The sequence below is a fragment of the Mytilus edulis genome, chromosome 10 (assembly GCF_963676685.1).
Source record: "Mytilus edulis chromosome 10, xbMytEdul2.2, whole genome shotgun sequence".
NCBI lineage: Eukaryota > Metazoa > Mollusca > Bivalvia > Mytilida > Mytilidae > Mytilus > Mytilus edulis.
Window position 1 is genome coordinate 60,483,762 of NC_092353.1, and position 16,799 is coordinate 60,500,560.

Below are 16,799 nucleotides of genomic sequence, written 5' to 3' on the forward strand. Positions count from 1 at the left end.
AATAACTCCTAAAGTGGTCAACTGATCATTTTGGTCATGTTGACTTATTTGTAGATCTTACTTTGCTGAACATTATTGCTTTTTACAGTTTATCTCTATCTGAAATAATATTCAAGATAATAACCAAAAACAACAAAATTTCCTTAAATTTACCAATTCAGGGGCAGCAACCTAACAACGGAATGTCAGATTCATCTGAAAATTTCAGGGCAGATAGATCTCAACTTGATTAACAATATTACCCCATGTCAGATTTGCCCTAAATGCTTTGGTTTTTGAGTTATAAGCCAAAAACTGCATTTTACCCCTATGTTCTATTTATAGCCATGGCGGCCATCTTGGTTAGTTGGCGGGGTCACCGGACACAATTTTTAAACTAGATACCCCAATGATGATTGTGGCCAAGTTTGGTTAAATTTGGCCTAGTAGTTTCAGAGGAGAAGATTTTTGTAAAAGTTAATGCCGGACGCAGGACGACGACGGACGACGACGGACGCCGGACGCCAAGTGATGAGAAAAGCTCACTTGGCCCTTTGGGCCAGGTGAGCTAAAAATTATGAGCTAACCTGAGAAAAATTGTAAATGGCATGTTTAATTTACATCTTAAATCTGGAGAAATTTTGTCAAATTGTAACAAAATTTTTTATAAATACAAGTTAATTTTTGAGAAAATCAAATAAAGATTACTTGTACAAGTATAGTACCCCTGACTAACAGTTCAGTCATTGTTTCAGCAATGCTTGCATCATCATTTGATCATGGTTATATCATAATGATCATTATCAGGATCAATATCCAAGGCAACAATCTACACCTTATTTTCATTTTCTATCCAGTTCAATTGTTCAATCATGTAATGGGCATACGATACAGTTACAGGGTCTAAAAGATGAATAAACTTCATTTGATTACTTTGCAAAATTTGATAACATAACTGGAATGACAGCAGTTTGTTTAAATTTCTGACCAGCTGAACATTTTAACAAAAAAGGTACAACTGGTTCAAATTTTGAATGAACTGTAATATATGGAATAACCTTTAAAAATGACATATATTAGTATTACCATTATACGATTGTCTTTAATAAAGATGACAAAACTACAGAAATTGAACCAAATATGAAAAATACAGCTGTGTTTTATATGTACTAAAGAAGACTGTCCAGTATCATTTCATTATTTATCCAGACCTCCATCATGCTCACATAAGTTAATTATAGGTTATTTTCTTCCAGGTTGAATTTTCCATTTATCTAACAAGTTACACTGATGACTGGATGGCTACAGACAGAGAATCACTGGTAAAAGATTGCATGTCAAAGTTTCTGAAGAAGCATGATTTACACGATAGTATTGAGTAAGTATGGGTACTTGGATTTTGAATGTCTTGACTGAATAAGCATTGCCATGTGCTTCAGACCTAGCAAAATTCAAAGTCTTATTATCATGCAGTGTTTTCCCTCGGCTATTCATGCATTGCGGTACCGTTACGCATGAAATTCGGCCGCCATGTGTTTATCATAGCCACAATGCATCCTGCTACGTGTGAATTTTTTATTATCTTATAATGTGAAGTGACAAGTGACAAAACTGTACAGGTGTTTCAAACTCACTGGACTGATAACTGATCATAATTAGATGCAACGATCTGATTTTTCAACCACCTTGATTAGATAGAACAACATTCAAGATTTCGATTACATAATAGAAATCGGGAGTTCAAATTGTTTTATGAATGATAAATATTATAGCCTGACACAGCCTCCAAATATCCTTCCGTGAAAAATAAAAAGTTAACCTTTTGCAGTATAAATTTTAGGTATGTTAAAGGTAAGAGTCGATTTTGGTCTCAAATTTCTTGTTCATCAAATGAAAGACTTTGAACACTTTTTAAACACTTTTCAAGCTTAAATATGAAAAATCTATCAAATATGCCAAAAAACGTCACTTTCCACATGGTTTTTGTCAAAAATGAAAGTGGCCGCATCCGTGTTCATCCTCAACCTTCATATATGTTTTGTATTATCATGAAATACAACTTGCATTACAATATTATGAATGAACACGAATGCGGCCACTTTCATTTAAGACGAAAACCGTCTAAAATTTAACTAAAATGCTAAAATTGTGAGAATTTCAGTAATTTATCATGACTTAATGATGCTAGTACCCGATATATGTGCATTGTATTGTCAAAAACAGCCCATATTTATGTAGCAGAAGCATTCTACTTTCCAGTAAATAGCTAAAAGATTTCATTTTCACAATTTTGTAAAACTGCTATATTTTGGGGCCAAAAAGGGGTCTTACTGAACCTACTCCTTTGACATCATTGATTTATTGAAATGCAGTTGATTAGTTGTTCATTGTTATTTCAAATTGAATTATGTTATTTATACTGTTTGTCACTTTGTTTGTAAATTTTTAGTAATTTTAAAGACCCTCCCACTAGGCAAAATTGATGTTTACTGGTACCTTTTTTTTTTTTCATTTAGGGCTGTTGATGAGATAGTGTTGAGTTATGTTGTCAGTATCTTGGAGGACTTAGGAGATGACCAGAATGCTGAGGAGAATATAGATGTGGACCAGTTTACAGAGATGATAGATGCATACATTCCTGGATTCTGTAATATTGACAGGTATTATCAAGGGAAATAATGAAAAGCACATTGAGGCCAAAGATCACAGTTGTTTTAGACATAAAATGCAAATTCAAAAAATCACATATGATCTATTCAAAAAAGATTTTTACGGTGTAGTATATTACTTTTGTTACAAATTAAAACAAAATTATAGAAAGTCTATTAGCTTATCTCTTCTTACTATTTTATGCTTGAAATATACAGAATGAATTTGGAAGGTGTATGAAAAAATACATTGTCCACACATGGGACTCTATTTGTAGACAACAAAAAGCAAAGGACTATAACTCTGTCTCAGATCATAATGAGATTATAAAAAAGTATAATTATTCAAAAAAAGGGATTCCATAAAAACTGACAAAAACTGAATGCTATGGATCAACAAAACAAATGAAAAACAATTCCTGACATGGTAACTGCATTTAAAAAAAAAGGGAGATAATAACTAGCACCTTATGAGTTAGTATTAAATCAAACTCTATCATCTGTTCTGTGTAATACATTTTAGCAGGGGTATTATATTAGAGAAGGTTCCCACAGTTAAGCTTGTTTTTTCTTGAATTATAAATGTTTCAAATAAATACATAGGACTTTAAGCAAACTACAGTCAATCAATCATGGACTGCCTATAGGAAAAGAAAAGAAATTTTAAGTAAAAACTTGCTCTTTGGATGCATCTTTTTGGTGTTACAGTTCAAGAATGTGAAACATAAAATTTCCTTTAGGTGACCTAGACTTCCTCATTTTTATGTCTCTGGTGATGGGTAGTAGTCTCACTGGCAGTCTTACCACATATCAAATTTTTTTTTTAAATAATATTTTAATGAAATTAGAATTGTTTCTGTTGGAATTTTAAATTTTGATTTACTGGTACTTTATTTTACAGTGTAGAAGTTTGTGAGTGGATGTTTTCCTTGTCTACAGAACTAGTAAAGGAAAAGGGAGGTAATCTTCATATAATTTAATATAATATATCTCATTTACAAAAGTTTCATGAATTTTATCAAGTTATATTAAAGAAGAACACTTTTCCCATGAGGGACCTCAATGGTCTAAGTAAGTACTACTGTAATCACTACCAAAGTCAATACTGAGATTGTGAGTTTTAATCCCGCCAGTGCACTCAACTTCAAATCTAATAAAGTTAATTGACTAGTTTGTCAGTTTTCCTATCTTAGGTCTGGTTTTCTCCAGGGCACTCCGGCTTCCTCCACTAATAAAACTGGCCGTCATGAAAATAGCCCAAAAGCAGTGCTTAAAAGTGGCGTTTAGACAACAACAACAAAAAAACACAATCTTTTCTCATGACAATAAATGAAGTAAAAGGAAATGTTTTTTGGTCTTTTGATATCTTATTATATGATAAATTAGCAAAATAATAGAAATGCCATTAAGTGGAGTCCACTGTGGTTAGCTTTAACATATTTTATTGTTCAAAAAGGACAAACAGATAAGTCATATAGGTTTCAACTGTTGAAAAAAAGAGTCCACTGTGGTATAAAATAGAGTTTTGTCCTATCCTTTTTGTATATGCCATATGAAGACAAATTGTATTGCATTTGATATCTACAAAAGTCCTAAAAGAAAGAAATTACTGGTAAGGTATGAACATTTTTGTTTTTACCATATTTATTAATATTTATTTTTGTAAAACGAGCCTCTGAACTTTGGTAAAAATCACACTATATTCAACCAATTATCTTTTGTCTTGCAGATAGTACTAACATTCCAAAAGACAACACATTAGAACCAAGTGATCCTGTAAGTGATATTATAGGAGCTACAGCATTACCTCAGATAGATACATTTAGTACAGAAGTCAATGGCAATGTGGTAAAAAATAGAAAAATTATACTACTTTTCAGTACTTATAATAATTTCACAAAGTTAGTCTGTGGTTTTAGTAATTAAACTGAGAATGTTTCTATAATATGAATGTGAATACTGAAGAACTACTGATCTTGAGAATTTCTGATATTTATTTTGGCAAGTTTTGAAAGCTTTTAATGGATGAATCATTTCCATGGAAGAGGTCAACATACACAAATTCTTTCACAAACCAAAGTTCTATGTGTCTAAATGACATCTAGACTTTCAAAAAGATGTATATAAATCAATACTGTGTTTCAACACATTTTTTAGTTTGGTAAGTTAAATAAGAAAAACAACCATTTCACCCCTCTATATTCATGAAATTATGGCTGATGAAAATAACTACAACTTGATTTATGTTGTACCAAAATCTATTGAAAGAAACGAGTGGTCTTTATTTATTTCTACAAATCTTATAGTTTATGTTCATCTTTCTGATTTTAAATGTCAAAAAGTATATCAAGGTACAGATATAAATTTTTACCAAAATACAAATTGAAAGTAATTGCATCAAAAAAGTTTTAAAAATTTGATAAAGTTCTGGACACTTTCAGGACTAGCATTGACCTAAAATTCTTTTAGCCAAAATTTAGAATGACAAAAACAACAGATATATATATATATATATATATATATATATATATATATATATCATAAAAACCAAACCTTAAGATTTTAAGTAAATAGAATAAGACACACAAAAACATTGAATCACTGCATTAATACATGTTGTGAACTCCATATTAATGCTGTATTTGAATAACTATTTGTGATTTTTTTTTCATGAGAGCAAAAAAAGTTTGATAAGATATTAATTGAATTTGAGATTGATCACATATTATCAGATTATTTTTCAAACGAGATTGTTTATATAGATAAGTAATATTTTGTTTATCTGTAGGAATCAATTCCAGGAGACACAGAAGATGATCCAGAGCTAGTCACTATGTTGTTGGAAATGTTCCCCACAGCCTGTTCTTTGGAAATCTCCCATTGTCTGGCACTTAGTAATGGTGACCCTGACAGTGCAGCACAATTAATAATACACAGACAGGAGATTGGAGATACTATAGTATCATCTGTAAGTCATGTGACATGATGTTTGGAGGGAATTATGGGAAGGGTTGGGCAGAATTCAAATAATTCAGTGATGACAATGCACTATGATTGATTATAGGGTAGACATTTGGGGACCTATGATAGTATATTGTGTAAATTATGTACTGTGAATTTTTTGGAATGGTTGCTAAAAATATCAATATGTTGTGCTGTCCTGGGTTGGGAGAGGATTAGCGCTCAATAACAAGTCTAACCACACCATATATCCTTTATATGTCTGTCCCAAATCAGGAGACAAGTATACTATTGTTGTCCTTGGTTCATGTCTGTCATATTTTTTTAGTAAATTGAATTGTTATAAATTACATGCCATTAGTCTAGTTTGAATTATTTCACGTTTCTTATCATGCCTTTTTATAGCTGACTCTATGGTATGGATTTTGTGTAAAGATCAAAACCATATGGAACTAACTTGATTAATAATTCTTCCAAGGTTTATCACGCCTGTTGAGATACACAAAATATAGTGCATTGATCATATAATTTAAAACATCCTTATCCATACACATTTCTAGAATTTTATCAATTAAATATATGCTAGGATATTCAAGTTACAAAATGATGTTATACATGACAAGAAAATAACATAACTTGTGTAAGGTGCAGTGATACAATACCTGTTCTTAAAAATCAATGTTGTCATTGTTAAAGTAATCTGTAAAATTGGAGTTGTCTTCCTTTGTATATACATTTGTATATATATATCAACTGCAACCAATGTTTTTACAATGCAACTTTTAATTTTACTTCCCACTGCAAAATGAAAGCAATCTTAACTCTTAATGCTTACTAGCACATTTATTCTTCATTTTTGACAAGCCTACAGTTACCTATAGTTGCTTACTTATACATCAATTATCTTGACAATCATACAACATCTCCTTAATTCTATATTTGTAATAATGATGACCTTTTATATATAGAATTACAGTAAGAAAAAGAAAAACATGGTGCTTGATGACAATAAAGTCAAGAGTCATATCATTAACAGGTAATTTGCATATGAAATAAAATTACAGCTTGTTTATTATTAATGTCATCTGATGGTTTCACAAGTTTAAAAGTATGATTGGAATTTTGGAGATACATTTTGTACTCAAATCTAATGCTCATGTCATTTGGACATCTTGAGTTGTTTTTTTTTTACTTTCCTAGAAGTTGTTGAATTCAAATCACTCATACCATATCAATTTTTGGACTCTGATTTAATAAAAGCAACCAAAGGGATAAAGAACAGTAATCTGTTTATTTCAACAATTTAATTATTTTGGCTGCTTGGTAATTAGAAAAATAAGCCAAATATGTCAAACTGGGATCTTGTTTTTATGTAAATCGGGCCCTCTGATTAAATAAGTTGTTCTACAGAACCTTTAACAAGACAATGTTTCTGAATTTTTCGATGACAAAATGCAGAAAATAGATTTAAAATTTATTTCCTACAAATAAGCAAACAATAGATTAAAAAATGTATACCATTAATAAATTCAACTATAGATATGTATGTATTTACATACGTACAGTTTTGTGTGAATCTCTTTTTTTATATTGATACACACACAATTTTAGCTGCAGTATCAACAAAATGTCAAAAATATTGGAAAATATATGCCGTTACTAACTCAACAATACCCCTGATAATAATAAGCCTGAACAGTTTCGGTCCTGTAAAGGATCTTCTTCAGAGACACCAAAAATATGACAACAATTCCACTAGTGTTGAGCTATACAAAAGCCAGTCCAAATCTAAGACAGATTATTGACACTTCTTGGCTGCTGTTGCAGATAATAGAAACAACCAAACAGATTTTTAGTTAACAACCTGTCTTTACCTACAAAAGAAATAAAAACCTCAAAGATATTCTAGTTAGAGCGGCATTCCAATATTTGCCCATCACACCGCTGACATCAGGTATTAGTACATTAAACAAGCTGTTCAAATGCAGCAACGACGAATGTAGCTATTGTCCTTGGATCAATTTCCAAAGGTTTTTTACCAGTCATTCACAAAATGCAAATATAGAAAAAACTATATTGGGGACTGCAACACACCAAATATCATTTACATGATTACATGCAAGTCTTGTAAACAACAATATGTTGGTAAAAGCAAACTTCCTTTTAAAGCTTGACTCGGCAAACATCTCCGATATGTCAAAAATAAGTCATCTGAACCCACTGGTAAACATTTCAACCAGACTGGGCACAATATTCACCACATGTCTTTCGAAATCATCCAAGTCCACTGGAACGATCCTAATGACCCCACGTCAGACCTATAGGAGTAAGAGAGAGGATTATTGGATCCTCCAACTCAGAGCGCTAAAACCCATTGGGATCAACAGTTTAGAGACTTCCAAATTTCAGTACACTACTCACTCTTTTCTCTATCAACAGAATGTCAGTTGTACAGAACCAATTAGAATCTTAAGCCTTGAATGTAAGAACAAACACATAATTATTTTTTTTTCATTTACTTATAATATAATTAACAAAATCTTGGAATCCATTGTTCTCTGTTGTATTTGCAGGTTTTCATATGTTGACACAGATACTGACAAGAAAACACATACTCCAACTTTTCAAAAACAGGTGAGATTATTTATAAGTTAATTTTTAAGCTTATCTTGTTTATTTATCATTGTGACAGGAATTCATGAAACATAAATGGAAAACAAAATGAGTAATAACCCAATATGACAGCAAACAAACAACACACAAATAAATACAAGATGTGCAGATAAAAAATAAGAAAAAGATATGATTTATTTGGAGATGTTCAATCCATGTAACTGTGAACAGATATATTTACAATATTACTGTATACAAAAGTTATGGAATAAGCATTGTCATCTGCAATTTATGTCTTGTCTGCACCAGAGTCTTGGAAAGATTTTATGTTTGGTCTATAACTTTCATTACATGTTACTCAGTTTCTGTAGTAATGAAAGATTCTATATTTGGTTTTGAATTGCTTCTCGGATCAGTTGGATAGTAAATTCTTGTTTGAAAATACTAAATGTTTTTTATATTAATATATAGATATAAGAAGATGTGATATCAGTGCCAATGAGACAACTCTCCATCCAAGTCACAATTTATAAAAGTAAACCATTATAGGTCAAAGTAAGGTCTTAAACACTGAGTCTTTGCTCACACTGCACAGCAAGCTATAAAGTGCCCCAAAAAATAACTACTGTAGTGTAAACCTTTTCATATGGGAAAACCAACGGTCTAATCTACATAAAAAACAAGAAACATTTATGAACCACATCAACAAACGACAACCACTGAACATCAGATTCCTGATTTAGGGCAGGTGCAAACAAATTTCCCACTGAGCATGCATCTTGTTTTCCAAATGGAATAATTCACATTCTGCATTTAGATAGGTTGAATATCTAATTTGAAACTTAGTAATGTTAAGCTGTACAATTAAGTGATTTACAAAGCTGTCGATCAGCCACTTCTGGTTTGATATTACTAAGTGCTTTGGATTTTTGTTGTTCTCGATGTCATGGAAATATTTGTTAAAGTGAGGTTAAGTTAACTATGCATGACATTGCTTGCAACGTTTTTAATTGTAGAGCAATTCATTTCATATCGTACAAAGAGCTGAGCTCTCTTAATACCAGTTATCTTATACCAGTAAACTATTTATCTATATTTATTTATATTTTTGATTTACAGGAATCAAAGAAACTTGTACGATATTTGGACAATAAAGTTGTCAGCACAAAAGGGGAAAAGTTTACAGAGATAAAGAAGGAAAATTCAGAAGAAATGAAGAAAACTTATATCAACCTCAAACCTGCCAGAAAATACAGATTTCATTAAAAAGAAAACCAGTTCGAAGACATTAATCTGTAATTCAAATCCACTGCCAGACTTGCTTGCAAGTTTTGAACAAAAGTAACATATTAATAATTTTTGTCTATGTCAGAAACATTTTTCACTATTTTATATTCTTATTCTAAGTGCCAACTTCAGTGAGGTATAGACAATCTAGTAACTGTCAATAAATTTCAAAAATGTTTGTTGGTTTTGAATGTGAGATGTCTTTTTAATTTATAAATTTTATAACTATTCAGATTTTATTTTGCAAACTTGCATAATCATTATAATAGAAAATTGATATAAAGACTAAACTGCTTCTGTGCATTTGACAGGCCAAAAGCCTTGGAAAGTTGGAAAAATGTCTTGATTATCTCCCTTATAACAAAATTTTTCAAAAACTGTTGACATCTGAAATCTTACAATATTCAAAATGTTTGCCACACAGACAATATTTAAATCATGTGAATCTCAGGATTATATATTTAAAAGAGTTGGAATTGGTGGTTTTGGCATTTTTTGCTAAGAACAATTATTATTGATGGAAATTGTCAATATTTTAATATATTTGCCTCATTGTAAACTATTTAAGTATTTAGTTATTTACGTTCCATCCAGAAGTTGTCATGATGGTTGATTTGTTTTTAATTTTTGTGTACGCATCTGCAGTATGTAAGGGTGTAACATATTTTCCTTCCAATTTTAATCCCCCATTTATGTTTTCTGGTCTGTGCATCCATCTGTTCGTCCGTCTGTCCCACTTCTGGTTAAAGTTTTTGGTCAAGGTAGTTTTTGATGAAGTTGAAGTCCAATAATCTTGAAACTTAGTACACATGTTCCCTATGATATGATCTTTCTAATTTTAATGCCTAAGTAGAGATTTTCTCCTATTTTTGCGGTCCACTGAACATAGAAAATGATAGTGCGGATGGGGCATCCGTGTACCGGGAAACATTCTTGTTTTGTAAATGAAAGTCATGGTGTATGTTGTTTTTATCTCTTTTATGGGAATAAGAAAAATTGTAGTCTTCTGCATATTTGAATTCATGTTTTTACAAAAAACAAGTCATTACAGTTTAGAAAATAAATATTTTTTATCTAAATTCCATTTTGTTATTCAAATTACTGTTTCAATTCCTTCCACTGAATACACTAAAAATATTAGTAACAAAATCACAATAGTTAGATGCAATTTCACATTTCCATATTTCATGTATAACATTTCATCAACATACTACTGTGCGATTTGAGTCCAACTTTCAATATTTTTTTAGAGGTGGTTAATACTCAAGTCTAAAGCAGGTAATTTTCTTATTCATTAAAAAAATGTTTCAAAGCGTACCAAATCCATTATTTTTATGCCCCACCTACGATAGTAGAGGAGCATTATGTTTTCTGGTCTGTTAGTCCGTCCGTCCGTTCATCCGTTCATCCGTCTGTCCCGCTTCAGGTTAAAGTTTTTGGTCAAGGTAGTTTTTGATGAAGTTGAAGTCCAATCAACTTCAAACTTAGAAAACATGTTCCCTATGATATGATCTTTCTAATTTTAATGCCAAATTAGAGTTTTTATCCCAATGTCATGGTCCACTGAACATAGAAAATGAAAGTGCGAGTGGGGCATTTGTGTACTGAGGACACGTCATTGTTATTCATAAATTTATTTTTTATTGATTGGGTAGGCTTGAATTATTACAATACATTTTTAAGACTGACAAAAACAAAATTAATAGGTCAAAAACAAATTAATATGCCATGACAACTTGTAAATATATTTCATCATTGAAGTTCTATCAGCCACTGTAAAAACAGAGTTATTTCCCATTTCTTAATCATCGTAAATTTACACAACTTTTTCACTGAAAAATTATCTTTCATCCTTTTAATTCATATTTTCATTGACGACATATTTGATTTGTTTAAACCGGAAAAAATGTACTGCTGAAAAGAATAAGGCAGCTAAAAACTTTGAAGAATAATCAAAAATTGTTAAAAATGAATAAATGTCATTTTTCACTTGTTTGTAAAAGATACTATCTTTAGCTTGTAAAACATAATTATTACTATCTTTAATGGTATTTATAAGATGTAAGGCCAGCGTGTGTTCCTTATTTTGTGAAAGTGTTATGATTATTCACTCATTCAGATACATGTACATGCATATTCATTTTAAATAACTTAGCATTGAAAAAAAGTCAAAAGTCATTTATAGTTTCATGTTACTATATATAGTAAAATAGTGAGGAAGATGTGTTCAATTTATAGTACTTGCAAAAATAGAGTGTTTGAGTAATTAGCAATTTGTGAGTCACTGGTTATTGTTTGTCAACACCTATTTACATTGTTTGATAAAGTAGGTACTAAGGTATGTTTGAAGTCAAAGTTTTCAGTCATAAAATCTTACAGGAGCAGCTTCATTCAAGGGATAAGTGGTCAGTTTTCATAAAAACTACTCCCATGAAATTTCAAGATGGCAGCCATTATAAATTATTTAAGCAGAAGATAACTTTGATTGTTAAATAATGCTGTTATGTTGGATAGTTACCTTTATTTTTCTTTAGATACAGTGTATTAGCTGTTTATTGTCAAATGAACAAATAGTTACATGTAAATTTTTGGAAACCTCTTTTTTCTTTCTTTTTTGTGCTTATGTTTGCATTTGTGTTTCACGGGATTATTTTAATTTCTCATACCATCTTCTAAGGCTAGGAGTTTAATGATCAAATTTAATTCCATTGAATCAATTTTTAAATTTTTTGCTACCTTTTTCAAATGTTGCATAAAAGAAGCTACCTCAGACATTTTTATTTCATTTTACGTTCTAATTTTTATGAGAAAAGGAAAGAACCTTCGAATCAAACACTTACAAAGAATTTCAAATATTATTTTGAGGGAATATTTTAAAGTATTAAATTTTTAAATATTGTTGGTATCATTTATTCAGCAACAGAAAATATTTATCTTTTCAATTGACGTTTTAGGGCAGTCCCATTTACATAGTTTGGGTGCAGCAGGTAGGAAGGGGCTTCCTTAATACCCTGATGACCAACATACTCTGTCCAATAATTATGTATCAGATGTATATACAAATACAAATTAACTTTGACCCATTCCTGGTAGTTAACATCCAAAATTTATTTCAGAGCTCTAAAAATTCTTAATTTCTTTAGTCATTTTGAAATCTCATTTTCTGTTTCAAAGAAATTTAAATACTTAAGTTTTTCCAAATAGATTGTGATAATATGATTTTTTATACTTTATTTTGTCTGTTTATTTAAGACATTGTTTTTTAAATTTGTACATTTCTTATGTTTTAAATAATTAAAGTAAAAACATACTAGATAATTTTGTTTTAAATGAAATATTTGTAACAATTCTGACAAATACACAACAGTGAGCCAATATCTTCAAACTGAATGAACTAAAAGAGCAATCAGGATGAATACTAAAGTATGCTGCAGTTGTTGTTAAACCTTGGGAAAATAAAACTCTCAAAAGACAACATCATGTATTTCTGCAAGGACATGCTTTATTCTGGTCTACATGTTTTGCCACTTACAATAGCATCTTCAGGACAATTTAACTGATAGGATGAAGTTAACATGAAAGTAAAAGTAAATAATGAATTGTCAGTCTCTTTTCCAAAATGGATAACACCTCATTAGACATTCCTGGGGTTGAAGTCATAAAACTTTGCTCTGTGCTCGGATCACAAAAGTCATGCTTCAAATATGAAATCCAGCATTTTGATTGGTTAATTTTGAAGTATAAGTACAACAAACTGACTCGAAAGTTTTATGACTTCAAGGCCTGAACATTTCTAGGTACTACTTCCAATTGAGTCAGCAAATGTGGAGTGTATGGTAGTCGTACATGTAGGGCATTGTGGAAATTGCGCCTTTGCTGTTTAATAGCGGTTATTGTACACTATCATTGTTTGAAGAAGAATGCTGTGCTATAAAAACCCTTTGAGAAATGCATACATGGCCCATAACAAAGCAAAAAATGCATATTACTAAAAAAAACATAGTTTTTCACTTTGCAGAATCTAGTACCTATTGATTTATTGTTACATTGCACTCATCCTGACTATGCATGAAATATTTGGCAAGCACCAGTCAATCAAATCATTAAATTCTCTGATGACATATGTATGCTACTGACTGCAGTATGGGTTTTGTTCATTGTTGAAGGCTATATGGTGACACATAGTTATTATTGTCTATGTCATTTGATCCCTTGTGAAAATTTGTTTCATTGGCAAATAAACTCATCATAGATACCAGGACTAAATTTAGTATATACGCCAGACGCGCGTTTCGTCTAAAAAAGATTCATCAGTGACGCTAAAATCCAAAAAAGTTTAAAATGTCAAATAAAGTACGAAGTTGAAAGTGGAAAATTGTTTCATTGGCATTTATACCATGTCTTCTTATTTTTGGCTCACCTGGCCTGGAGGGCCAAGTGAGCTTTTCTCATCACTTGTAGTCCGTGGTCCGTCGTCGTCGTCTTTAACTTTTTACATTTTGAAACTTCTTCTAGAGAACCACTGAATGGAATGACACCAAACATAGCATGAATGTTTCTTATGAGGTGCTGACCAAATGTTGTGACTTTGTAGCCGATCCATCATCCAAGATGGCCGCCAGCGGGGGGACTAAATGTAACATAGGACCTTATGGGAAATGCATAGGAATGACTTCTTTTAGAGAATCATTGGATGGAATGAAACCAAATATAGCATGAATGTTCTTTATGAGGTGCTGATCAAGTGTTGTTACTTTGTAGCCGATCCATCATCCAAGATGGCCGCCAGTGGGGGACATAGTTTAACATAGGACCCTACGGGAAATGCATACAAATGACTTCTTTTAGAGAACCACTAAATGGAATGAAACCAAACATAGCATGAATGTTCCTTATAAGGTGCTGACAAAGTGTTGTTACATTGCCGATCCATCATCCAAAATGGCCACCAGCGGAGTACTTAGTTTAACATAGGACCCTATGGGAAATGCATATAAATAACTTTTTTAGAGAACCACTAAATGGAATGAAACCAAACATAGCATGGATGTTCCTTATGAGGTGCTGGTTAAGTATTTTTACTTTGTAGCTGATCCATCATCCAAAATGGCCACCAGCCGGGGACTTAGTTTAACATAGGACCCTATCGGAAATGCATACAAATGACTTCTTTTAGAGAACTACTGAATGTAATGAAACCAAACATAGGATGAATGTTTCTTATGAGGTGCTGACCAAGTGTTATTACTTTGTAGGGGATCCATCATCTTAGATGGCCGCCAGTGGGGGACTTAGTTTGACATAGGACCCTTTGGGGAAATGCATACAAATGACTTCTTTTAGAGAACCACTAAATGGAATGAAACCAAACATAGCATTAATGTTCCTTATGAGGTGCTGACCAAGTGTTATTACTTTGTAGGGCATCCATCATCTTAGATGGCCGCCAGTGGGGGACTTAGTTTGACATAGATGAAATGCATACAAATGACTTCTTTTAGAGAACCACTAAATGGAATGAAACCAAACATAGCATTAATGTTCCTTATGAGGTGCTGATTAAGTGTTTTTACTTTGAAGCCGATCCATCATCCAAAATAGCAGCCAGCGGGGGACTTGGTTTAACATAGGACTATATACATATAATATAAACTAGTAAAACCTTTATAGGCAAAGGGTATGAAATTGTGTATTGTTTTATATGTTTACTTTTTATATGTTATGTTAGTGTACATGAGTTATGACAGGATTTATCAACTATAAAAACATATTTTCTTATTTTCCTAAATTGTTTGCTTCCAAGATGTGCATTTTTCACATTATAAATAACTTTTCAGAGCCTCTTTGTCTTGATATGCAACTCACCATGCCAAAAGCATGAAAAGCTTGTGTATAGGAGGTTAACTTATATATAATGATATAAAATCAATAATCTAAACTATAAAGTGATGATCATTTTCATTGGTGGCCTTCAACCCTTACCATGCAGGGCCGTAATATTACGGCTTTACCAAGACCACCGTTATCATGTTGGCCCCAACGGCGCTCCATACATTTGGAGGTCTGCCATGATTTAATTCGAAGTGTATGCATGGTTCCTCAATCTCACACTATTGTCATGTTTCTCAGTTTAAATATTCATTTTGAGCTCAAATACGAACTTCAAAAATTGAAATTGGACAAAATTGGTTTTGTTTTGGAAGAGTGGCTTAACCTCAGGTCTGAAACACTAAGTTATGAGACCTGAAACTGTGAAAAGTAGTGTTAACCCGGGGGCATATAACTACTGATCATGTTTATTATCAAAATACGCCAAGGAAACGAAAACTTTCGGTTGCAAGTCCAGTTAAAGTACAAAATCGGGAATTTTTTGAATTTTGGTGCAAATGATCTTCTTTAGATTGATGTACCCAGATCAGTATCCCTCCGGCCTAACTTGACAACTATTGTGAGGTGTATAGAGGTCATCTGCCAGGTCTTTGTTGACCTTGGCTTTTTTTAATACTTCATGATTCACGTACTTGTATTAGTTTCTCTTTTACTGATCAACAGGAGGCAACCAACTTTTGGTGTCGTTTCAATTATCAGTCTAAGGTTTAGTTCTTGGACCGATTTCTTAGCATTAAATATCTAGAAATGTTTGCCACTGGACAATAAGTTAGAAACAATCATGACCTTTCTTAATACATTGATTAGATATAAAAAGATGTGGCATAAATGCCACTGAGACAACACTAGGTCACTCTCCATCAAATCCACACTTGATAAATAGTAAACCATTATAGGTCAAAGTATGGCTCATACCAAACAGAGAGCTATAAAGGTCTCTAAAACAGAAAAGTGTAAAACCATTCAGTCAAACTGGAAAACAAACGGTGTAATCTAAGTTTTAAACTAGTGGTCTTCAACGATATTGATGTCTCCTGCTAGCCAGCTTTTCTCAATGATAACATGTTAACAAGCATTAGCCTTTCAAAAAGGGCTAGTCGACTTTTAGCTGATGAAAATTGAAAGTGCTCTCGCTTTGTAGATTAATTCATTTACTAGAATAGCCACGTGCATCAATAAACAAATTTTACCACACACGTGAGGTCACACGTTATGAAGTAGTATATATCGTTTAACCGGTTGTTGTTTAAGAAACTCCAGAAGATTCGACTATTTATAGATAAAAGTTACCTGTGTACCAATATCATAAAATATGCATGATTAATGACCAGGCAAAATCTAATAGCTAAAATAGATAGGACAAATGCGATACTCTACGGGATTGAGGGACATTTACTAGGTTTGGATTGTCCTAGCCAATCA

General features: G+C 32.0%; 1 protein-coding gene across 2 annotated transcripts; it reads left to right on the forward strand.

Annotated features, from left to right (window-relative positions):
* The first annotated feature begins 1,238 nt into the window (after nt 1-1,238).
* Nucleotides 1,239-9,606, forward strand: LOC139491643 (CUE domain-containing protein 2-B-like). 2 transcript variants are annotated; one of them, XM_071279430.1, is made up of 8 exons: nt 1,239-1,357; nt 2,496-2,639; nt 3,529-3,587; nt 4,357-4,475; nt 5,416-5,595; nt 6,557-6,624; nt 8,162-8,222; nt 9,321-9,606. In XM_071279430.1, the coding sequence occupies exons 1-8, from the start codon at nt 1,278-1,280 to the stop codon at nt 9,465-9,467; spliced, it is 858 nt and encodes a 285-aa protein (XP_071135531.1). In that variant the 5' UTR covers nt 1,239-1,277; the 3' UTR covers nt 9,468-9,606. The 2 variants fall into 2 exon arrangements, with proteins under 2 accessions (XP_071135531.1, XP_071135532.1); XM_071279431.1 differs by having other exon boundaries at nt 4,357-4,403.
* Nucleotides 9,607-16,799: the final 7,193 nt, after the last annotated feature.

What these genes read in the sequence shown, in the direction of transcription:
- LOC139491643 (XM_071279430.1), top strand. Translation starts at nt 1,278, where the DNA reads ATGGCTACAGACAGAGAATCACTGGTAAAAGATTGCATGTCAAAGTTT. An exon ending in GGATTCTGTAATATTGACAG is followed by an intron (nt 2,640 to 3,528) that starts GTATTATCAAGG and finishes TTTATTTTACAG; the next exon opens with TGTAGAAGTTTGTGAGTGGA. An exon ending in ACTAGTAAAGGAAAAGGGAG is followed by an intron (nt 3,588 to 4,356) that starts GTAATCTTCATA and finishes TTTGTCTTGCAG; the next exon opens with ATAGTACTAACATTCCAAAA.